Here is a 26,448-nt window from a genome sequence, read left to right on the forward strand (position 1 = left end):
CACTGTCATCAAAACCTTTCAAGTTTTGAAAGGTTTCAAAAAACATAAATATGTCTAAATGTGTTTATTAAAAACAATTGTTGGTTGACGTTTTACCCATGAATTAGGGACACAATTAATTTTACATTTTTATTTAAGAGAACATTAATATCTGGCTGCATGTTTAACCTAAGACAGTCGTGCATGATTCTTTTTTGAGAAAAAAAAAATATAATTACAATTTTAAGACAAAGTTTCCAAAGCATGGGGACTGACTTTACTGAGAATGTAAATATATGTTTTTAAATTTGACTAAGCAAAAACTCTGTGTGTCTTCATGGAGACAAACACCTGGTCTTGATGAGGCAGAATCTCATATCAAAGAAACTAATTGGGTTTAGGGTTAAGATTTTAACCATGGTTAGGTTAAGGTTATGGTTAGACATTAACTGGTTATGGTTTAAGTTAAGACAAACACATTGTTTAGGCTGTCCAAATGAATGGAAGTTAGTGTCCTAAAAATAATAATTGTGTGTGTGTGTGTGTGAAAAATTTATTCAATTTTACTACTTTTATTTCTAATTAGGATAACTATTCCACAGGGTGTGTGTACATTATTAGAGATATGTATTTATTAGCTTTGCTTTTCTTATTTGTTTGCAAAAAGCTACTAGAAAACACAAGAAAAATATGTAAATATGACATTTTAAAAGGACTTGTGTATTGTTGCTGTTAAATTCAATTTAAATAGCCCCTGATTTGACTCTTAAAACAGAGGAGAGGCCCCTGAAGGTTTACAGGATGAAGCTATGAGTGATGTTGGCATCGTGGGGACAAAATACACAAACATACATAAAAAAAAAAAATACATATACATAACATACAGTATGCATATGTGCACGTGTGTGCAAGAACACGTGTGCGCGTCACGGACCGTCACAAATTTCGAAAGCACATCTGTTTCGAGGCGTAATACTTAAGGGAACGTGGACGAGTTGAAAAAAAATGGAACGAGAGGATCCGGAACAAAGTTTTCCATGCTCGCTCTCTCTCTCTCTCTCCCCCCCTCTCTCTCCCTCCCTCTCTCTCACTTGCCCCTTCTCCCTCTCTCTCTCTGGGTGGAAGCTAAGGAGCTTGTAGTGGTAATGAGAGTTTAACAAGACCCAATAAATCAGTTAACAGTAATGGTTTACTGCCCTCAACACTTGTCATTGTTTACCAGGAGTCAACTGGTTCTTCGAAAAAGAAATGGAAAAGATTGTTAGGAATGTTGTATTTTTACTTATGTATGTATGTATTGCTATTATTTGTTATTATTGTTATTGAATACATTCAGTTTTTTTTAACTTTGGGGTGCCTTTATTATATTACCAGTGTCCTGAACGCCCCTCACCCTCCACGCAGCCGTCATGTGTCGCCCCCTGCGCACATTTCCACCGGGTTATCACAATTGCCATTCCTCCCCTCCTTTATGATGTGTTAGCCAGATTACCATCAGTGCCCCACAGATATTTTTAACAGATCCTCGGTGCTCGGCAATATCCACTCGGAGCCATCTGGTGCAGATCAAAATCTACTGACTTCTTGGGCTCCAGTCGTTAAGGCATTAAATCTAGATCTACAGAATACCCCAAAAAAAATAAAATAAATAAATAAATAAATAATACACCCCACTCAGCCCCCCCACAATGACACGGGAGGTGGGCGATATAAGAATCAAATCAAATAGAAATGTTAAAACATGGACACCCCTCCTCTGGTGAGACGGCTGGGTCAGAAGTGAACATTAGAGGAGGGTACACACCGTTTTCCTCTGAGCTTCAGAGGAGGCGATGCCATTGTGTTTGTGTTATTGAAATTCAACTCTTACAGAATTATTTTAAAAAAAATGTAATGCATAGGAAAAATAAAACAATTTTAAAACAATAATTTAGCTTTGGATTTCAGAGGAGAGCATTCTGTGAGAGATTTCCAATTTATGGTGGAGAAAAGATTCTTCACACTCACTTTTGTTTACCTGAGTTTATGTGCGTTGTTTGCTGCCACGTCATTTACTTCAACTAAATTAGAAGCTTGGAGTGCACATGGATAACACTTTGTGGCGCGTTCAGGGACCTAATCGGTGTTGGACTTGTCTGTGGCTTTTTCTGGTCTCAAAACATGGAAACGTGAAGTGGCGCTGTTGTTTCAAAGGACAACGCTTTCTCTCTCTCTCTCTCTCTCTCTCTCTGTCTCTCTCTCTCACACACACACAGACACACACACACACACAGAGGGCGCGCGCGCAGATGGAGCAAAACGGGGAGGAAGAAGTTGGCTGATAAAACCTTTATGAGAAATCAAATCAAAACCAAATAGAAGTCAATAAAAATCTCCACAATTATTAAATATTGTACATTGAGATTGGCACAGTTTCCCTAATCTGTTCTGACTATTGAGAGAAAGCGTCATTAAATGAACAATTTAAAGTTACAGCCTATGGCAGTTATATATTCGGAATATAAGATTTAATGTATTCATATTATTATTATCTTTTTTTAAGTTTAGATAATATCAAAACCATTAAAAAATATGTTGCGTTCACTTGTTCTTTAAGTGAAAACAATACATTATTATGAAGAATAGTTCCACTTGGAGACAATACTTTTTTTTTTTTAAGTAAATTGGGCACCTGAATCAAATAAATCCAGCATCAGCGTTGATACCAAATAATAAATCCTGTGCGGAACAGCCATTCATTCCCTACTCTTTAATTACCCTGCTATTTAAATCTATTCAAAGTAAGTTCCTTCTTCTGACGGGTTTACTTCCCCCTGTGTCGGACAGCTGTAAAATCGTGTAGACAGGTTGTCATACAACAATCAAAGCCTTCGGTGAATGGACTCTAATGCTTGAACATTTAACATACAATAAGTCCAAACACGGGTAGAGAGAGAGAGACGACGGGGGGAGAGAGAGAGAGAGGGAGAGAGAGAGAGAGAGAAAGAGAAAGAGAGAGAGGCCCCATGCAGCCAATGTGCTCACTCTATATTCACATTATCCACATTGCTCTGAACGAGGAGGAGCTTGCAGGCTCAAGTAGTGGATGCCAATCAAAGCATCAACTTCAAATTGTATCTGAGGGATCAGCCTGGAGACCTCAGGGCCAGGCGCGTCAGTCGGAGCGCAATTGTTGATCTGATCACATCCAGCGGACTTTGCGCGAGAAAAGAGAGGAAGCCGAGATTTAAGAGCGGGTTGTTTTGACTGCGTACACCTCTGTATGTCTGTAGTAGCTGCGACTTTGGCTTGAACACTCTCCCTTCACTCCTGTTGGGTTTCTTTTTTTTTTCTTTTTTTCCCCTCTCAACTCACACCTTTGTTTTTTTTTTTTGTAAGCACAGTTTGTCGGACCATACAGCTGTGCGACATTTTGGTGGAGGAGATGTCTTTCCCGCAGCTCGGCTACCCGCAGTACTTAAGTGCCTCCCAGGCGGTGTACGGGAGCGACAGACCGGGAGTGCTTTCGCCTTCGTCCCGTGGAGGGAGCACCGAAATCGGGGGAAGTCCTTCCGCCACCGCGGCGGCGGTCACGTCAGTGTTGGGCATGTACGCCAACCCGTACGCACACAACTACAGCGCTTTCTTACCTTACACAAGCGCGGATTTGGCTCTTTTCTCACAAATGGTAAGGCTTTATATTTATATTTATGTGTGTGTGTGTGTGTGTGTGTTGAAGGACGTGCACAGACATGTTTATGCGTGGCGTTCCTTTAGAAAAACAAATAATAGCCATGGGCACATTGGCCGATTTTAAACAAAAACAATAGTCTACACAGTAATATTTTTCTCTATAAATATGGCAGCTTATTTTAAATGCCCAGTATCTAATTTAATTACATTTATTTCTGTTCGATTCCTTGCAGTTTAGTGGAGTGTTTAGCCGAGATTGCAAAGTGAAAAGTTTGTCCAGAGGGCACGAACAAAAACAAAACGAAAATGCAGGCCTGGATAAAATGATAATAAAGCAAACAGGCTATATAATAATACACAGCAAACACATAATATATAATTTAACGTGTGATCGATTGTAAGGTTAGATTTATTTCAGAGAAGAAGAAATGAACGTATCATGGATTTGCGTTTCAGCACGCACCATTAAAAAAAATAAAGTTTAGACTCAGTCCGGTGTACTGGCTGTATAATTTCCCCCAGATTGTTATAAATAATCTCATGTGTGGAACTAAAGCTTCAGCTGTGAGTGAGGTTAGGCTCATATTCCGTCATCCACTCAGTAAATGACTCGTGGGTGTCTGCTGCTGCTGCTGCTGCTGCTCCATGAAGAGCATTTATTGACCTAAAATAATCCTGGTGATGATGATGATTAAGTCGCAGTGTGTTAATGTAGTGGCTAATGTGTGCATCGGGCCCTCAGAGGGAGGCTTTTCTGCGCCACAGCGTCAAAACCCAAAAGCAAACCTCGTCCAAAACAAACCCTGCACGTCCGTTGCTTGACTTTATCTCTGGGTGCGAGTGTTGAGGTGTCAGAAGCGAGTGAAAACAACATGTCTGATTAACTAATGATGCGTGATGCGGGGAAACTTTACTTTGGCCTTCTTGCTGCTCCGACACACACACACACACACACACACACACAAAAAAACAACTTGAGGAGAGTGGAGTGGAGTTTGGAAGACGCACGCAGAAAGTTTGTGTCTATGTTGCGTGTGTTTGCGCGTTCACACGAATGGAACGCGGCTCTCTCTCTTGTCCTGTTCACTGTTTGTCTCCTTCGTAGACTGACACGAGTGAATAATGTTTACTAATTAAAAGTCTCAGCCTCTGTGTGTGTGTGTGTGTGTGTGTGCTGCAGACGCGTAGTTGTTTCAGGCCTTCGCGTGATACTTTGTAAGTTGAGACGCGTATTTGTGGAAAGCTTAGGTGCAACTGTCACTTTAGGGTTGTTTATTTTTCATTCATTTGTTGTCAAATGTAACAGCAGCAAATCCAACAAACTCCATTTGAGCGTTAAGAGAGTAATTCTTATTCTTATTCTTATGCACTTACATGGATACTAGTAATAATAATAATAATAAAAATGCTTAATTGTAATCAGACAATGTCATTTCTTTTTTTCAAGGGATCCCAGTATGATCTGAAGGACAGTCCCGGCGTCCACCCTGCCAGCTTTGCAGCACACACCTCCCCGGCCTTCTATCCATATGGTCAGTTTCAGTACGGGGACCCGGCCAGGCCCAAGAACGCCACCCGGGAGAGCACCAGCACCCTGAAAGCCTGGCTCAACGAGCACAGGAAGAACCCGTACCCAACCAAGGGCGAGAAGATCATGCTGGCCATCATCACCAAAATGACCCTGACGCAGGTTTCCACCTGGTTCGCCAACGCCAGGAGGAGGCTCAAGAAGGAGAACAAGGTGACCTGGGGGAGCAGGAGCAAAGAGGACGGGGAGGACGGCAACTTGTTCGGCAGCGGAGATGAAGCGGAGAAGAATGAAGACGAGGAGGAGATTGATTTGGAGAGCATAGACATAGACAAAATCGACGACAACGACGGGGATCAGAGCAACGAGGACGATGACGATAAATCGACAGAGGGGGGCAGGGAACACAGAGGCGGTGTGGGTGCAGGTGTAGACTTGGACAGTTTGGAGAAAAGACGGGCCTTCGCCCTGCAGGCCCACGAGGCCTTTGATAAATCAAAGAGCACAGTTCCAGTTCACCCAGGGAGTAAAGAGAACTCTGACGGCAACAACAACAACACAACAAGAGTTTTTTCCCCGGACAGATCCGGGACTTTTCCTCTCCCGTCGAACAACAAGCCTAAGATATGGTCTTTAGCAGAGACCGCGACGACTCCTGATAGTTCCTCTCAGAAACCCACGTCCCCCGGTGGCCCAGCAGCCACCACGCATCCATCAGCCCCACAGCACCAGCTCCAAACCCACCCGGCCTTCCTGCCCAGTCACGGACTGTACACTTGTCAGATTGGGAAGTTCCACAACTGGACGAACGGGGCTTTTCTAGGCCAGAACTCCCTGCTCAATGTGAGGTCGTTTCTCGGGGTGAACCAGCACCATCAGCACCACCACTTGCAACAGCAGCAGCAGCAGCAGCAGCAACAGCCGACGTCAGTGGTGGTGTCTCCGGTAGCAGCTGCAGCAGCACTCAGCAATGACAGCAAGGCCCATGCAGAGAGCCACAGTCCCAAACATATAGGTAGGTTGTGACAAACAAGGAACCTGTCTGTTCCTATACACACACACACACACATATATATACGACATTATACTACTATAATTATACTATATATATATATACACACACGACATTATACTACTATAATTATACTGAGTATATAGTATAAATGAATATTGTTTGTCCTGTGCTCATTTGTGTTTTTTTTTTGCTCGTTTTCCTTCCAGACCATGAAAACGGTGCAAGGTCTGTTTCGCCTCCATCACAGACCCTGAAGTCCTCCTTTCGACCCATCCACGACAGGTGAGACAACTGCAGTGTCTCTGTTGATTGTTGGGGGAGAAAATGACTGCACTCGCTTTATTAATGTATTTATAAATCCACAATAAATATGTGCTGATTTGCATTGCCTCAAAAGAGACTGCTGCGATTTAGAAAATAATTACTCATTCCACAATGAATAAGTAATTAAAAATTGAGCATGCTTGTCAGGAGAAGGCCCAGCAAATTGTAACGTCCTGTAATTATAAGGATACAAAATAAACATTATTATGGGGGATGCAAACCTTAAGCTAGTTGCTTGTCGAATTACAGTGTGTACATTTAAACTTTATGTCACGCAGTGTTTTTTTTCCCTTTTTTTTTTCTTTTTCTTCTACATACAAAAACTAAATGATGCTGAAAATAAACAAACAAATAAAACACAGTTTGCTTTGCGGGTGACAGGGGTCTTGACTCCCATCCCACACTCCCTTTAATTCCTCCCCTCTGGGGAGAGTGTGGCTACTTATCAAGTCACCGAGTAAAACGGGCTCAGTCTGGGGCTGTGTGCTTTCCCTAAAGACCCATGGGAGACCCGGAGCCCAGGGGAGCGCTCTTACAGAAGAGAGAGAGAGAGAAATACTCCTGTTTCAAGTATTACTCACTGTGTAAATGCAACAGTCTTTGACATAATAATAACAATAATAATAATTAAAACAATATATAATATTAAATCATAGATATTTAAAAGGGATTAGAAATTAGAGATTTTTTTTCCTCAAACCAACTAAATTATTTTAAACATAAATTCGACAATACATTGTATGAATTATTATTTGTGTCGCTGTTATTGTTATTATTATTGTTATTATTATTATTGTAATTGAGGGGGAAGTCTGTTTCGAATCAGAACTGCTCAGCTTTTCAGCCAGACACTTGAGCCTCATATTGAAACCCGCTGTCCAAACACGGAGGGGATATTCATGCACCTTCCTGTATTATTCTTTATCCAGATCATCTCTGCCTTCCAGCACCAGGAGTCCACAAGACGCCACGCAACGGGTCCTCACTGCTCTCTCCTCGGCTTGATCAAGACATTGTTTTTTCGTGCTTTGAAAGGAAAAGAAAAATAGAAAAAAAAAAGAAAAAAGACTTTACGCTCCCCCCCACCCCCCGAAAAGGACAATGAGAATAATAATGCAGCGTAGCATTCAGTCGGTAAAGAACAAATGGCGTAATTTGGTAATATCCTGTGGATGGATGGATTACTTCCTCTATTGTTGTGTAGCCTATAATCGCGCCTATATTGTTACTCTCTCTCTCTCTGTCTCTCTCTCTCTCCCTATCTCTCTCACTCTCTCCACTTTGCCCAGACAGGCTGGGACATTTTGGTAGGCTTTTTACTTTATTATAATAATAATAATAATAATAATAATAATAATAATAATAATGATGATAATAATAATAATAATGATTATAATTATTATTATTTGTCTCTATCTTGTGTTTTTTGGTGTCCTTTCTTTCATGTAAATACCAAGTGATTTAAATTTGTAAATATAAAACGTTGAAGGAATTTGTCCAGATCGTATATTTTGCCTAATAAACTAAATGAAATTATAGAGAAACACATTGAGTATCTTCAGTCTATATATATATATATATATATATATATATATATATATATATATATTATTTTTTTCTTCTTTTTTTTTTCAATAATGATAATTATAATAATAATAATAATAATAATAATGACAATAATAATGGTGTAAAAAAATCGTAGGGTTTTGTAGTTTCATTTTATTTCACTCGTGGTGGAAATGGGACAAGCAACTCTATGTGTTGGCAGTCTGCAGCCAGCCTTAATTTTATTCAAGTTTGGGGGGAAAAAGCGGCGTGGAAGCATTGAGGTGCTAATAAGTGTCCAGATGGTTGCTGGTGACAGAAAATGGACAGGAGCAGCTGGGAAGGTCATTAAGTAATAATATGGTAACGCCCAGTCCAAACAAAATCAAATGGTTAAAATCTAATCTGTCAGAGAGAGAAGTCGATTCGAAGATAAATTATTAATATTTTCTTTTGGAAAAGGGGAGGAGGAGGCTGACATTGTCGGCTCCGTGGAGCCTGCGGGTCAGTGTTGGGTTTTTTTTCTTTCTTTCTTTTTTTTGGGGGGTGCTGTCTGTTCCAAGGCTGATAGTGATCATTAAAAGCAACGTCTTTGCTCCTCAATCAGTGACCAAAACTAAATATTGATTCAGCACAACTGCCTAATAGGGTTTAAATAAAAGAAAGTGCACACACACACAGGACACGGTGTGAGGATTGTAGTTGTTTTTCCCCTTTAATATACACATCTGCACATTTTAAGGAACATTTTGAGGAAAAAATAATAATAATAATAATTTTGATGATCTCACATAAAATGTGACTGTGATTTTGTACATTCATCCAAGGCCTAAATCCATTTGAACACGTTATTTTCTCATTACTCGTTTTTAACTTTTATAACAAAACACGTTTATTAAAAAGATACATATACACATATGCGAAGTGCGCTGCTGGGTGAATGATTTAAGTTGCTTAAACCTGTAGAGTGACTCCTGCCCGTGTGTTTTGTAATATAACAGCGACCTCTATAGGAAAGAAATAGATCACTTAATCTTGAAGTATAGCTCTCACCTTCCACTGAGCTATAAATCACATGAACACGCTTGTGTGCTTTAACAGTACAATCACACACACACACACACAGTGCAGTTTATGTTGTACAGTTTGATTTAAACCCGTTGCACTTAACTGTGCTATATCACAAGTTATAGAGGAATATAAATAAACACAATTAGAATAGAATAGTGTGACACCAAGTTCACCTCATAAAGCAAAATATGATTTTCGTTAAGGGCCTAAATCATTCTTTATTTTCAAATCGCAATGTGCAACAGATTTGTTGAACAGACGTGGAAAATGGAATTTTAAAAAAAGCAGCATAACTTCAAAATGAAGTCATTGCAAACAGTTGCACAAGTGCAAAGTGTTAATGTGCAAAAGGGGCAAACCTTTTTTGTTTTTTGTTTTTTTAATACTTGAATGACTCGATCACGTGCGTATGCGTGAGGCACATAAATCCGCGTCACTTAAGTGGGGCCTGCGCTAAACAGTCACGCAGTGCAGGACTGTGTTGAAAAATTAACAAAGGTCATTTACGGTTTTGTTGACCGGAGCGGGGTCATTCCGCTTTTATAGTTACATTAACACTTTGCCCACAACATAAAGGCGCAGGGACGTCATTTGATGCAAATGTGGACAGAGGAAACAGAGCGAGGACAGAGAGAGAGGGGGGAAAAAAATCACATGATTTCACTCTAATTGTGCAAGAAGGACATTTAATATGACTGTTCCTGTATTAACATAACTGTCACTTTTTTTTTCTTCGTTCTGGTGCAGACTATTGCGGTGTGTGTTTTGATAAGACGCGCTCCAGCCCTAGTCATTAAGACACCGGTGGGTCAACAAGAATAATATTAAACCACGTGAGGCTCCGGCTGATTTTTTTTTTCGTCAATTTCACTTATCCTACAACACGTGCTTTGGCAATAGTGATTATAATACGGCTTATAAAAAAAAAAAAGAAAGAAAGAAAGAAAAAAAAGACAGGTGTGTAAATTTCATATTCCTCTTTCTCCCTCCGAGCTCCATTTGCACATGACATCCTCTCATGAGCTGCCATTTGGGCTAAAATTAAATAACCTCCCTCTGTCCCATTTATTTCTTTTGTACTGGAACAGCGTGAGGTTAGCGCCAAGGCGTTTGCTGCAGGCCATAATATTGTGTTCCCATAATATATACAAAATTATTCATTTAGTAAGTGGATGTACAGTGGATTGTCTAATGGGTAATGAGCGGAGTTGGAGCTGATAATTAGGCTGTCACTTCCAGCCATTTCTTCCCCGCATGCCCTGGGCCACAGAGCAGGGGAGGAAAGGAAATAAAGACCATGAAATCAAAAGGGGGGAGAAATAAAAAAAGAAGAAGAAGATAAATGAATTCAATGTAAATACAGAGCTAAACACCCATTCTTATTGGGATTAAAGAGGTAGAAGCGCAATACTATCTGACTTTTTTAAAAAAAAACACTGCATCCTGTTAGAAACAATGCTTAGTGGTAATTACTTAGAGATTAAGATAATTAAGATAATTTCAATTGAAAATAATTACCATGCATTGTAGCAAAAAAAAAATATAATAATAATATATATACTGGACTAGAAGTTTACTTTTATTGCTTTAAAGAAAAAAAATGAACTGAAAATAATACCACTGAAAAGCCTTTTTTTTCCATCATGCTGAAAACTCCTCGGGAGATATGTAAATTGTGGCTCATGCAAAGACAATAAGTTGTTGACCCTAAAACAATTTAGCATTCTGTCACAGGCTGTGGCCCCCCCATAATACCACAGTCTTTTGTTGGTGAGCAAGTACCATCTCCCCCTGCAACTGAGATGTGTCACACTGTGGCAGTCCATTCATTTTAATGGGGAATTGTGCACTGTGACAGTCTGTGTGCACATGTGTGTGTGTGTGTGTGAAAAGGGGAGAGTGAGGGGGAGAGAGGTGAGTGCATGTGGAGGAAAGTTTATCACTGTCTTGTCTTTTTTGGCAGAAGCAGGCTATTCTTACAACCGACTCGACCCCTTGTAGTCCAACAACACAAATGTCTTTGCCTCTTCCCATTTCTTCACCTCCTCCCTCCTCCCCTGCTTCCCCTCAACATCTCCGTTGTCTTTTCTCAAAGATGCCCACCCATACACGCACCCTTCTAATCCATTTATCTAGTTTCATGAGAACAGCATTGGTCGTACACTGACACAAAAAGCCATCGCGGGCCCCGGCCCTGGCCCCAGCTGGGGGAAGCTCACAACAGCAAGCAAAAAAACAAGTCACTGGAGCCAGGCTGCATCAGCCACAGCAGGGCCACCATCAAACTCTGATGTTTAGCCGACTACTTTGCTCCTGCTTCTTATTTCAGCGACACAATGGCAGTGAAAGGGACGGACGCCTTGGTCGCTGACTTTTCATTCCAGCAGCAATAGGCTGCTGCTGTAAGACATGATTCTTGCTTCAGGAAGAGGCTGGTGAATCTGGTTGGAAAGGGGGGAAACATAGGGAGAGAGGCTCTCGGCATGGCTACACACAAACACAAATAGCAACAAGGAACTGGTACTTGCCTGACAACTGGTTGGCTGACTGACTCGCTGCCGGTTCAACAACAACACACGACAACTCGACAACCCATGCAGACCCCTACTGACACAAAAACCTGGCCTGGCTCACAGATATACTAGAAATAAACATGGTTTCTTGCTCTTGTCTGGTTCTCTTTCATTTGGCCACTCAAAGCGACATTCTTGTGTTTTGATCGGGCAAGAAAGAGAGGGAGAGATAACAAAGCGAGGCAGGGAGAGCAGTGGAGTTTTTCTCAGTTGAATATTCTTTCTGACTCGGAGTGGAAAACACAGAACAGCTCTTTCACTCCTCTGCTACGAGGACAATATGCTTATTTGGAGCCGAGTCAAAGTAGCATGCCAATCGCGTGGCACTAATTAGCTGGCCTAATCTCGAAATATTATCCTCAAATCGGATTTATCCGAGTTGAAATGGTCTATTTTGAGAGACCCCGGTTGAACATGGAGGTTCATTATAATCTTCTTGTTTGCTACATGTTTGTTGATCAAAGTTATTTCCTCGTGTCTGTAGTTGTTTAAAGGGCACTGACAGGGTCCAACACACACACACACACACACTTGCACTCAACTTTTGCTTCTGTTCCATTAATGATTTCACGTACCAATTAAATCTAGTCTGTCCTGAGTTTTGTGATGTACCCAAACACAGCAGCTTCACCAGAACACAATATTTAAGGGAGAATTTCCTCCTTTCCACACACACACACAAGGACTAGTATTTGTGCACACATTCCTGATACAGTCTGTTGGAGGATCAGAAATATTTTGCCTTAATTATCCTTCAGTATGGATCGTGTTCTTCAGGAGGGACGGGTAATGATGGGGGTATTTATAGTCATTCATTCCCTCTCTGTAATTACTCACTCCTCAAAATTGGGGTTTTTACATTTGGCATGTTACTTGAAAACGTAAATCAGACAGACATCACTGGTGCTGGGATCTCTTTGAAGTGAATCCCCTCCCCGCAAACACAATTTGACGGAAAGTTTTATTCTGTTCTTCTCTTCATTAGCGTATTTTTTATTTGTTTGTTGTTGTTTTGTTTGTATGTATGTTTGTCTGTTTTCCCGAGTACCAGTTGAAAAAATGTTTTCTTCAGTATGGGTTCAGTTTGACATTGCAATGCTGCACACACACACACAAAAATAAATAAACAAATACAGATTACCATTGGAACATGCCCTGCCTAACTGAAAGAAAAGGTAAGGGAAATGATAAGTGTACCAGTGTTTACATTTCAGCAGTGTGCCAAGCCAATCCCTACGCACAGGTATCGTAACGGTGGGTTCGCTGACACTTATTTAAAGACAAGCGCGTGTGTATGTTTTCAGAAATAAAATGCAGGATGACAAGGTAAAAAAATGCCAAGGGCCTCGTGCCCCCTTTTCCTCCCTGCACAAATATTTCCTCAGTGACAGATAATAAAGTCTGATTTTCCTGTCTGCTTTTCTGATGTGATGCCATTGTGGTTTGGGCTAATTCCAGGGGGCTGTACAAAGGAAGCACGGCCATCTGAAGTGTCATACTGCAGCTGTGGCTGAAGCACAGGAATTTCCATTTAGTAGAGGATGCTTCTCTACTTCTCTCTGAACTCGCAGAGCACATGTGCAGTGCAGGTGATATCAAATGCAACTCCCCATCTTTGTCTCTGCTAATGTGAAATCTCTCTCTCTCGCTACACACACACACACATGCATATAAGTGTGTGTGTGAAAATTAATATTTTTCAAACTTTTAATGGTTCAACCTGGCTTTGTTTTTTACGGTCTTCACTCTTGGCACATATTGCCTTCCATATATTGTTTTGATTTTGTCGCTCCGTGCCACGTGATGACTAATGACCAAACTCTAACGAATTTGTTTACAAAAACAGGTCTGATTACATTTGCATTATCGGTTACATTTTAAGCATGAGGGGTTTTATTGAAAAGCCTCTCTCTCTTAATATCCGTGACAGCCGAACAGATAATTTGGACTGTATAGGTCCAGGATGTCATGTAAACCCAAATTACCATCATCAATCAAGACTTGCTCAAACCAGGTTAGCGATACCAACACCACCTCTCACAGCCAGTTATCAATAATTTCTACTGAAAGGTAACATGAGCTCTATTACAGCCTCCACCCCCTTGCCCAAAGCAGACAATTACAATGTCAAAAACTGTCACCTAAAGTGTAACAGCCAGTACATCCAACGCTGGGTCACCTGCCAAAGCTGAAACAGAAGAAGAGGAGCGGTGCGAGAACACAATGTGTTGGAACTATCACTTCACGCAAACCTGAACTCAGCATAGCTGCCCAGTCAACAGCTCAGATACCTAGCAGTGATACCTTTCTCATTTACCTGAAACTGGAGGGTCTTTCTTCATACCTGCCATTCCCTTGTATAGTAGCTCATGTCATGTCAGCCGGGACAGGACAGGCACAGGATGTCGAGTTTCAACAGACGCTATTTATGTCAAATATTAACTGTGAAGCGATCCGCCGTAATAGCCACTGGGTTGCTGTAATACATGTCATACAAATGGTGTATGAAAAGATGATATTCTATTCTGGTTTCTTTTCTCTCTCTCTCTCTCTCTCTCCCTCTACCACCCCACACGCCCTTTTTTTCCACAAAATCATCCGTAGAGATGCACAACATCAGAAATGCAGATGACATAATTCAACTTCCTCGTATTGTATCTATCTATTATCTGTTACTCAAAGTTCTGGAAAAAAGTTACATGGCCACAAGAGAATAATCAAACTATTTCCAAATAAACAAACAAGCGTTGGTCGATTGCCAACGAAAATATCCATCTCGAGTGTTAAGATGCAGCATGTGCATGACAGACTTCGAATGTTAATACTTGTTTGATCACTCTTTTTTCTTTTTTTTTATCACATAATGTTGTTGAACTGCACGGCTTAAGGGGAAACATCCTTCAAGTATTGTCTTCAAGATTATTGTGATGGTACATGAACTTAGAACAAGGGTGAGTGGGCACCTCGAGTCAAAGCCTGAACAGGTCTGCGTCGCCATGCCACAAAAAGAACTACAACATTCTAGGCATATGACCCACCCTCGAACAAAGAAGCAAACAAAGTGACAAAGTTACACAGGTAGGACTGTTCACTGAGTGGATATCGTGGCAGAGGCAGCACAAAAACTGAAGAGGGTTAAGTAGAGAGATGTACGAAGACGCTGGACGAGGGAGAATATTGGTTGTTCGCGCCTGCTCCTGTTACTGTTACAATAGGCCGTGTTATTGAACTCATCTCGTCCTCTCATCCATCCATAAATCAAATAATTCAAACAATGTGCATATACAACGAGCCAGCGGTTATATAAGCCGGGCTGAAAGTGAAACCTACGCAAACTAGAACGCCGCCATTCTTTTGTTTTTTTTAGTTTTTTTCCCGGGGGTTAGTTTTCATTTCTAATATCTTGTAAAAAGAAAATAATGTAGTCATATTGTACCAGGTCTGAAGACATGGTTGTAAATTAGAATGTTACCATGGCATATTTTTTACGACAGTTGTAACAAACAATACCGTTCCCCAACTGCGGGGGGACCCGGAGAGCGAAGCCAACGTCGTGTTAGTTCGAGAGGAGCCTGAGCCACAAGGCCTGACCTCAAAACGAAAAGTATCTCATTGTGTTGTTGTAGCTGTGATACCAACTGTCGCAGCCACTGACATGTTATCCCTGCCGCCAAAGTAATGTTCGACCACATACATCACTTTCTTTAGAAGAAAACTCATTCGACTAAACGTCCCCGAGATGAACACACACTACTGAGACACACAAAAAGAAGGACTTCTGGATAGACATACACTATGTATGAGTACTGTTATTGAGACCATGTGAATCATATGAACAAAGCATTTTTCATGGCAAATCATGTTCACATCAAAGTTTAAAAATACACATCCACATCTTGAGGAAATGCCATCACGTTTTTCTCTGTGATCTGTGTGGGCACATCTGTGGCCAATACACGCTAACATGTGGTTAGCTCCGTTTCTACTACTTTATCTCTGCTTCAGTCAGCAGGAACAATGGCACTGGACCCTAGGCTGCATGGGCACACATACACACGCACAAATGCATGTAATCATTATGGTATACACACACTGGACGCACTCAGAAACCTGCATATTGTACTCATACTAAAAGCATGCGGCTCTGTGGCAAAAACTGGCTTATTGGCCATTGATGAAATACGTATGTATGCAATAATATTCTCAACTATGGCTGCGTATCAATACATTTTTGTGTTGACATTGATATCTGGACTTTAATACCTACTTAAAATACAAATACACATTACACATCACGGTAAAAAAAAAATATTTAAGGCTGTTTTCTCAGCCTCTCAAAACGAAACCTGTCTCCGGTAGTAACTTCCTGCACACGTCAAGACAGCCAATCACAAGCACCGTTAGATCTTGGTCCAACAGCACGCTGCAGGCTTATTGGCTTACTGACGCTGATGGCATTAACTCCTTAGACACGGAACTTTAATATCACATTTTCCGTTATTACGTGACACACAGGAAGTTCGATACGTTCCATACCTATAGCCCAAGCAACAATGTGCCAACAAACATAACATGTTTGCATTAAGCTGATGTGCTGAAAGTATAAAACCTCTATGTTGGATTAATCTGTATATTCTGACTAATGAGTACATACATGTTTGCCTGTGTTTAAAATTGCATAAGCCTGTTGATCCATGCACAGCTTGTGTGTCCTTCCTCCACGGTAATTTGCAGACCATGTGCCAGGAGGAAAAAAAAAAAAAAAGGTATATGGTGCCTTGCCTTTTAACTAAGATTAGAACAGTTGTGATGCACTGCAGCCTTTAAAATATGTATCAAAGCTGTTCAAATGCCAGCACTTGGTATGTGGCAGGCAGGAGTGGCAGTGGCTTGGACGATTGGAGTTAACCCAACTTCCAAGTACTCAGCAGGATACCCCCTGCTTGTTATTGGCTTGCTCACCATCCCAATCACTGGTTCTTCACATGAAAAAAAAAAAAGGAGAGATGAGTGCAGTTAAGAAAGGAAGAAGAGATGGATAGATAGAGGGACAGAGTGGGATAGAGGGGGATGAAGGCAGAAAGTGTGTTCGCTGTATCTTGTCTCTGAGAGCAAGGTCTGCCCCTTGATTGCTTGGCTTCCGTGCTCAGCCTCCCTCCCTCCCTCCCTCCCTCCTTCCTCTCATCTCTCACACTCTCTGTTTCCTTGGGAAAGCACTTGCTGAGAAAATCTTTATGAACTCCTGGGCCCTTTTGGCGATGCTGGGGCTGCTTAAAAACCTGCCAGTTTAACAGCTGTGTGTATGGGCTCGGCCCCGGATAAAGCACTTGGAAGTGGTAGGGCTTACACCATAGGGTGAGTCTTTATGAGGGGCCCTCCTGTGAGCCGACCGCTGCTGTGGCTGTTAATTGGCACACTCTGAAGAGCTGTATATCTACCCTTCATAATCCAGATGCAGGCAGAGACAGTGGGGGGAAACCAAACGGTTATCCAACACTCGGGTCCCAAGTTTACTCTTGGTCCCTTTCTACAAATTGTTTGTATTGTCTATAGGCCTCATATAGTAGACATAAACAAATACAACCTTTTACTAAAACAGGGGGAAAACAAAGGGATTTGGGCATTGACAACCCAACACCCCAAAAACTCTGTGCGTAGTAATGCGCTCACAATTTGCCAACGCATTAGAGACGTAATAATGTTACTAACCACATATGCACACATGGCTGCAAACAATTACACACACATACACTACATTACACACCGCCCCACAGGAACCCCGGCCCTCTGTTAAGCTGCTTTGCCCCTGGTGCACCATGGGAGGAAAATAAACACATTGGTCCAACTAAAAACCCCAGGACACTATTTCCTCCTCAGCTGTGTTTTCTCTTGTGTGTTTACGTGTGTGTGTGTGTGTGTGTGTGTGTGTCACTGTCTTACCTGGTGCTGGTATTAGCAGTGTTTGCTAAGCCCTGCTGTGAGATCAAACAGTGCTGTGTCACGATAATTAGCTTTTTCAGACAACCTTTAGAAACAAGATATTCTTCATCCCATCCTTAAGTTAAATGTGAAACAGCACTTTCATCCAGGCATAAAGTTTAAAATGATGCCCAGATTTTTTATTTATTTATTTATTTTTTATTTCCCCTATAGACCTAGATCTGCCCATGCTCTGAAACTCTCTTAATCTTAAATAATGAATGCAATATAAGATGCTTCTTAAGTGTTTGTAATATTTCACCATTGTTGCCAATTGATCAGTAAGGACATTGCTCTTCAGCTGCAAATTCATATACTTATACTTCATATACTTTTTTTGTTTGACTGCGGCATATGTGACTCATGATGCAAACTAATGAACTTGAAAGGAAACTCCAACAGTTCATCACCTGTTTGAAATTCTGTTAGAAGCGGAAAAGTAGGAACAGCTAAGTTTAGGGTTGCAAACAAGTGACAAAAATAATTTTGGCCAACGCTAACCCAAAGTTTCTGTTATGGTTAAGTAAGAGAGACTCTTGCGAAAAAGAAAAAAGATAAGTTACTGAAAAACATCTTTGCATGAGCTGAAACTAAATCAGAGTTCTGTGAAGTTGAAAACAGATGTAGATGCCTTCCCACTATCCAAACCACAGCACCCTCACTTTCCAACGCATTCTTTCATTGTCATAGTGCTTCTACTTCTGTGTCCTTCACTTTATTACACTGCTTGTCCTGTTTCATTACATTCACATGCATAAACGAACATAAATTTCACAAATTTGCGGGGGCCTGACAGATATATATTTCCAGGAAGCCGGAGTCTCGGCAACAAACATTTCCAATCACCATCTTTATAGCGCTCTCCTCATTTTTTGCATACGCTGCATTGATATCAGCAGTAACTCTCTCTCTCTCTCTCTCTCTCCCACTCTCTTTTTAACCCAAACGTATCAATTCAGAGAGAAATACATGATATGACTTCCCCCATGTACAATATTTCACATGTATAAGTGACTTCAGACCATTGTGTCTGTCTGTCATTAAACAAGTAGCTCAGGAACTGAGCTGGACTTGTATAAATGCAGAACAGGACCAGTTCAAAAGCGAGATATTAGCAATGTTGATATTCCTGCTCTGGCTTAATGTGTTACAGCAGTGGATTTTTGGGTCCACTGGGAACAAATGAAACAATGATGTGAGAGAGAGACAGAAGATGAGCCACAAAACCTGTCCATGAACCTATGCACTCAGCAGATTTAACTCATATGACAAATTGATTTACTCCAGCTACATCCCATTCCAGCCAGTGCTACACATGATGCACACATGAAAGGCCCACTAAAACCCAGCCATCAGCACATACCAGCGGATGACATGTACGACTAGAGACAACTGATTTGACGAGTGGCTTCACAAAAAAGGGAGCGGATGTGTTGAGAACACAGAATAGGGGGCAAGTTGTACAAAGAAACAAACACGGCGATATGAAAAAGACAAAAAAAGAAAACGATCCTCAGCGTATTCAGATGATGATTAAGACAAAAACAAAAAAAAAAGAATCGAGCAGAAGACAAAGTGATAGTGGGAGAGGACATGAGAGGACAGAACAACAGGAGCTTCAGAGTGGATGAGCAGCCCATAAGGCTGCCAGATGAGCTTCAGCTTAACCACAATCCTCAAATGGGGACAAACATACGCCAGTGTCTCCTGTATGCGTTCCACGGACGCCCTTAAATGATTGTAAACATTAGTCCTTAAAGAAAGGGAGGACTCCTGGGGCCAATTCTGCGCACTGGATCACACTACCTCAGCAGTGGTGCTAGATAATCACCAACAGATAATGTTCGGCTCATGCAGACATTTCTGAGGACTGAGTTCACTGCTAATAAAGGCAGCAACTCGACTTGCTTTGACAAAAGAGGAAAAAAAAAAAAAAGAGAAAAAAGCTCTCACTTGCTTTCGCTGTGCAGCACCTGTGCTATTGTTGGGTGTTTCATGCTTGTCGCTTCGCACCGCACCACTTCAAGCTGAGTCCAGTCACTTATCGTGGGGACAATGGTAAGTTTAAGGACTGAACCACATTTACGGCTCAAAAAAAAGGCCCATGCAATTTGAATGGGAGAACAAAAATTGATATACAAGCCCATGGGATCATTTGTTGCAGATGTCTTTATATTAACTTTATCAATTATTCTATACCGTAAAGGTTAGAAACAGAGTCCCTTAATGTACATGGTATATATATATATATATATATATATATATATATATACATATATATATATATATATATATATATATATATATGTATATACACACACACATATATATACACATATATAAAATAAAAACGGGAAAGAATAAGGAATAAAGATTTTTAAAAGAAAAGGAAAACATGCAGAAACCTGGCAACCAGCACATTCTATACTTTCATCCGCTGCCATAGGTGTTTATATCTGTCAGGTTATTGTAGCACTGAGTTTAGGTTTCAGGAGAACTCCACATTGCTCTGAATCAGCTAATAACTTACAAGAGTTGACACCAAACAATCCAACCTCTGCGAGTTTACGTTAAACAGGCGGCAAATCTCTGGTGTTTCTCACAGGTGAAACATTGCATGTGTCACACTCCATTTGAGGCTTGTTTTCATCCCTCAAGGACTATTTTACTTTGTTTGAAGTCTCATTTATTTTACCTACGTATCAGCTTCAGAAGTGATTAGGCTTTGCGTACAAACACACCCGCAGCACAGTTGTTGGTTTTACATGGACATTTGGAGAGCAGGCTCTTTCTTGCCTGAGCCACTAAAGACATAGCACTTCTTGACATTATTACCATTTCCAAGCTTCCCCAAAGGAATACACGGGGAAACGCAACGTAAACAAACCAGACATCTGAAAGGAGATATTTAATTCTGACTTTCACATCAGACTGCTTGGAATGGAAACCTGGCATTTGTTTAAATTTGAGTCCCCTGGGCTTGATAACATTTGGCCCGTACGTAATAACTGGCAAGTGGCAGAATGACCACAGCTGCTTATGGTCTCTGTAGAAATTCACAAATGCTAAACATAAACAAAATATGTAATTTAGTAATGCAGACAGTGGTTTTAGTTTGTTTTTTATTTAAGACTAAACTTAAACCACAAATATACTGTAGTTTTGTATACATCATTTTGTAGACAAGGATTGATACTTACATTAAAAAAAAAAAAAAATGTAATTAGATTACACCATTTACACATTAAACAGAACATACTATTGTGTCTATTATTTCTGTTTCCATTTATATTATTTCGGGCTCTGATTTATTGTGCTAGAGCAAAAAGCGCACAGAGAGCGGGATGAAGTTGAACGTTTGAGTTTTGTCATTCATATTTACAAAAAAAGAAGGGCACTTGTTATTAGGTCACGTTGAGTCACCTTGGGGGAGAGGATTCATATCATAAAGTATTCAAGAACATCAACAACTCAAGATTTGGGCCGTCTGGAGCGGCGGCCTATCTAAACAATGAGAACATTGTTATTTTCGAAAACCTGTTGACACAAGTCACTGAGGACCGTATTATATGCCAGGCAGCTGTTTCGACAAGAACTCAGGGGTAAAGATGGGAAAGGAAAAAAAAAAAAAAAACAGAAATTAATTTGCAAGACCTCATTGAAGTATGATTACATTATCAAGTGTCTCAGGCAGTTTACTGTAATCTAACAATTACAGCGGAGCAATTTACGGCTTGACTACTGTTCCAGTCAGTTGTAGTGTCAATGCTGACTCTGTCATGTGATATAAACAGAAGAATTACCATTATTAGTGGATACGATCATGTTTCACGGGTTGACCTATAAACAGGCATATGAGGGGGAGCATTTTAACAAGCTCTTTTCAAGCGGAAGGTTCTCATGTATAGGCCATGAAGCTCATTAACTGATGGGTGGTAAGAGATACAGAATACATACTCCGTGTGAGGCCCGAGTGGCGTCATTTTATTTTTAAATCTTTGTCACCATACAGTATATGTCTGCATCTGTTGTGCAATTCTGCCCACAAATAAGGAAAGAAAAGGGAAAGAAAATGGAGGGAAGGAAGCCGAATTTTCTCACTGACAGATAATGGGTGTGGGGGTGGTGTGCCCACATCACATGGCTTTCAGGCTGATACTTGCTTTGTTTGACTTTAAAAAGACAGGAAGAAAGATGGGGAAATACAACAAGAAATGTTGAAAGTGCCCCTCTCTTGGCAGCACAGCGAGGTCCAACAGACATCCTTAGGGGGTTGCACTGGTCGCATTCTGGTAGGGAATCAGTGTAGCATTCATCCGAGCATACCACACAGAGTCTTGGTGGCCAATCCACGCTAGAGGCCCTAGGACAGAGAGTTTGTGCCGCTGAGAGCTTGGGACAACTAAGCTCAACAGCATCACACACACACACACACACACAGTGAGAGAAAAGGCAGGCTGGTTTCCCACAGGGCAGGGCTGAAAGCTACACCATGTTCAGCTGGTACAACATGATGAAAGTGAACTGGAACACATTGTGCTGGACTGTCACCGAAGGGACATCGCCTCTCCGGTGATCTTTTTTAAGCATGAAGCATTTTTTTTTATTATTTTTTTTTTTATTTATTTATTTATTTATTTAACTGGAAGAGTTGGAAATCCTGATAGCATGTTGCCATCAATCGATTAGTGACTTTAAGTTGTGAAGCAGCCCTCGGACAGTGGGGGATTTCTGTAAGTCTGCTGTTAGCAAGTGTCAGTGCACCCTTAAGTGGTCACACAAATCGTGTTTATGTATAGAGCTTATGTGTATATATATATATATATATATATATATATATATATATATATATATATATATGCAGCAATGCAGTCATACCGTCTGTTTGCCCATATTTTGCTTACCATTTAATTTTATGTATTTAACCTGTACAGTGATGCTACATATCATTTGAAATGGCTGCATACTTTTTGTCATGCAGCTGGCAGTTTGGGATACGTTTTTGCTCCACAAGTATTATTTGGACATTATGGATAATTACCGTTTCATTCTACTTTTACAGCGCGGAGTATGAAAAAAGAGCAGAAGTGCACAACCCTTAACCACGTCTGTGTCGGCCATGTTTTGAGAGTTTTGTGTGTTCGGGTCAAAGGCGACCTCTTGACTCGGGGAGTTTATACATGCTAATGAGGTGTGCACTCTCACCTCGTCCCTAAGTGCATATGGCGTGCTCCTTGTGTTCACGGGGGATCAACAGGTCGATCATTGAACCAAGTGGCGAGGCGCTTTCAGTCAGAGACGCTGAAGTAACACAAAGCAAAACAAAAAAAGAGTGGGCTGGAATGCATCACAGGGTGAATTACAGCTAAGAAATAGGGCTATGCTTCCTCAAAGTGAAGGATATGATTCACCACGACGCTCGTACGAATTAAGACAATTTGTTTTTGCGTTTGTTATTTCTTTCTTCGAGTTAAAGTGTACATGAGCAGTCAAATCCGAACATCGTCTACTATTGAATTAATATCGACACTCGTACAAAAGGGAGAACTTTCATCACTTGTGTTCCTGCTTTAGTGGAGAAAAAGAGAGCGAGAGAGAAAGAGAGAGAGAGAGAGCTTTGGAAAAGTTGCAGCTTTGAAAACTCACTTTTCTCAGCCAAACTTCTTATACATATTTGCAAGAAAATCAAAGCCCCTTTGTGGGGTTGGCCCTAATCCTTTCTCCGGCACATAAAGGATGTACCTTAAAACTGGCTTTCACTCCACTGACAACCATGCAAATTGGTGAGAGGTAGGATGCCATCTCATTGACATTGTTTGTTAGAATAACACAGCGCAGGGGAAAGGTCCCTTCTCAAGCATTCCACTGAACCCTCCCCTCTGTGAAGTTCTCTGATGAATTGTCACAAGCTTGTTATTTGCCATTAGTTTCTAGCATTTCTTCCTTCTGTTGGCTAAACTAATTCAATCTTTTTGGGGGTAATCTAATTGAATCCCCCGAGCAGTTTTGGGGGAACTTTTCTCCCTTTTTTTCCTCCTCTTAGTACTTAACCTGACCCAGTTTATATGAAAACAGCTTACTTCCTATAATGTTGTTTTTTTTTTTCCCCTTTGTATTTTGTAATTTTCTATAATACCAGGAGGTAAATTCAGTATTAAATAAGTGCTACTTCAGCTCCCTTACTGTTGTCAAGAAAGGTACACATTTTAACAAATGATATCAGTAGCAGAAATATCTGTAGAAATGCTAACTAAATAATAATTTCACTTGAAAGTCACTAATTCATGAACAGATTATGATCTTAAGAAAAAATCCTCTAATCGGCGCCCTCGCCTACACATTTACATCAAACTATAACAAGCACACACTTTGATTTTGTCATGACTAAATTACACTTTCAATTCTCTTCTCCAACCGGGTTACATTTGGAATAATAACCCATCATTTCACAATCCCTCTGCGATAGACTCATGAAAAGGACAGGAATATGGATGTTTACGCACAATGATCCACCCTAAAGGGCATCAATCAAAAGCCACATTGTAATAAGATCCAGAAGTGTGCTCAGATCAGAGCAGGGCACTGCTAACAACCATATCCTTTTGATAGCAGTGTGACTAAGAGTTTAATTTGGGAGCGGCCATCACTTCAAAGGAAAATGTGAGTATTTCCCTGCTTATTTGCACCCCAATGGGGCCTATACGTTATAGTATAACCATGCCTCGGTCCTCCACTTGTGCACTAATGCCATCCTGATTGCCTAATTTCTCATGTCAGCAACTTTTTTTTTTTTTCTGGGGAGAGACGAGAGGACAATTAAGGGACAATTGAACATGAGTGTGATGGGAATGTTCTGTGCAGCAGCAGCAGCAGCAGCAAGCTCACAGGCTGCCACTGTGGGCTGGTTTTGGTTAAAGAGAAGAAGATGCAATTTTTTTTTTTTTTTTCAATCCATGTTTTTCTCAAAGTTCATTCTCAGGACACATCAGGAAGTGAGCGTGATGGGCAGGCCGTTCGCAGTCACAGAAGGAACATCACAGCCTCTCCCTAATTAAAAACATCGAGACACCGTTTCCACATGGGTGGAATCACGGGTGGTTTGGTTTGTTTGACGCGCCATGTGGTATTATGTATATTTGTGTCACACCTTACATTTAACTTGTTTATTTTCTATGATAATCGCGGGGTTGTGTGTAAAACTGTTCGCGGCGGGTTCCTGTGTTTCTCCGTGTAATCAGGCCTCGGAGAAGAATTTGGATTGATAAATAGAAAAGGATCCATAACAATTCCCTTTCCTCAAACGTCATATACATAATGGTGTGCATGACACTGGTAATGTCATTCATACCAGTGTACAAAGGCCAACCCACCGAGATGGCAAAACATTTAACAGAACATTATCTCCACACATCTAATGACTGTCAGCTATCCACAAAACAAGAGTAAATTAGCAATGGTCATAGTCATGTTCTCATAAGTCTGATTAAATTGGTTTTCTTACAAATAGCGGCTGCATGTTAGAAGTGTGGAAAACCACGATGTGAGTTGTCTGACAAGTTATCTGAAGTTTTTTTTTAAAAAAAAGAAACCACGATAATACCTATGTTACTTTAGAAAAGTCTTCATAACACTAACATGCTGTTACACCATAGAGTATACATTTCATTTCAGATGTAATCAAGCGAGGATACATGCACATAATGTGGCCGTGCTTGCGCGCCCCGAATCGCTCAGAGAATACATGTGGCAAGGGAAAGAGCTAAGTTATGGGTGAGATCGTCATGTGCGGTTGGCTTTGGGTGAAAAACACATGTTGTTTAATCGAAGAAAACACTGTTCGGACAGTAGATCCAGCCACTGCCAACAAGGGAGTTGAGGATTGCGAGCGCGCCGTATCCGAATTAGAATAGGTTTACTCGGAAATGTATTCAACTGCATTTCAAATATTTCCAAACAAAAGCCACTCTTGTGTTTGCATCTGAAGTTCCCCTGCTCAAAAATAGTGATAGAAGTCTCCCCAGTCACAGCTGGACAGAGGCTTTATCTGGTTTTGAGACCGTGCATGCATTATCTTCTCTTATTGGACTATTTCTCACAAGAGAGCACTTCCTTTCGTTCAAACAAACCAGTCAGTGTTGCAGGTCTGGGGCAGGGGGCCAAGAGCATTCTGGTTTATCTTACCTCTAGACAAATAAACTATAATGCTGACTAATAACTGGCCTGGAATGTGAGGAGAGCTTAACTCTCAACCCAGTGTGTTGTTAAGCGTAATGAACATTACAGGCCCCTTTATATACATTGTCAGAGCTTAGTTTACTTTACTACACATGGCAGAGGCCTTTGACTGAACACTGAGCCCTCGCTGAGAAGAGAATTCACGTCTACATTAATAACGAAACAGCGCGGAATTAGCATAATGACAAAGAGGATGTTGTTTCTCCGGTTTGCTTGTGATTTAAAGCGATGGCCACAATCGATCAAACTTGGTAAATAATGATGATTTCATGCTTCAATCAGTAACAAACCCGACCTCAACCCCATGCTATGGGATGGACAATAAGCCAGTGACGTCACAAAGTGGCCACAAGTTTATATTGAGCTGTGGCGGGACAAGATTCTTCGTTCATGCAGGAAAATATGGCACGCGTACAATGCACTGTGGAGTTTTCCAGTTGCAGAAAAAGGGCATTATAACTAAGATGGCAATGGAGAGAAAAATAGCTGAGTTGCATGGCTGTCCTCAACAGTAGAAAACACAGCAA

General features: G+C 40.9%; 1 protein-coding gene across 1 annotated transcript; it reads left to right on the plus strand.

Annotated features, from left to right (window-relative positions):
- Positions 1 to 3,027: 3,027 nt before the first annotated feature.
- irx1a (iroquois homeobox 1a) lies at positions 3,028 to 7,552 on the plus strand. Its single transcript, XM_044033221.1, has 4 exons — positions 3,028 to 3,646; positions 5,099 to 6,194; positions 6,401 to 6,476; positions 7,448 to 7,552. Exons 1-4 carry the CDS (start codon positions 3,404 to 3,406, stop codon positions 7,521 to 7,523), a joined length of 1,491 nt encoding a protein of 496 aa, XP_043889156.1. The 5' UTR covers positions 3,028 to 3,403; the 3' UTR covers positions 7,524 to 7,552.
- Positions 7,553 to 26,448: the final 18,896 nt, after the last annotated feature.

This window comes from Solea senegalensis, linkage group LG9 (assembly GCF_019176455.1).
Source record: "Solea senegalensis isolate Sse05_10M linkage group LG9, IFAPA_SoseM_1, whole genome shotgun sequence".
Lineage (NCBI taxonomy): Eukaryota > Metazoa > Chordata > Actinopteri > Pleuronectiformes > Soleidae > Solea > Solea senegalensis.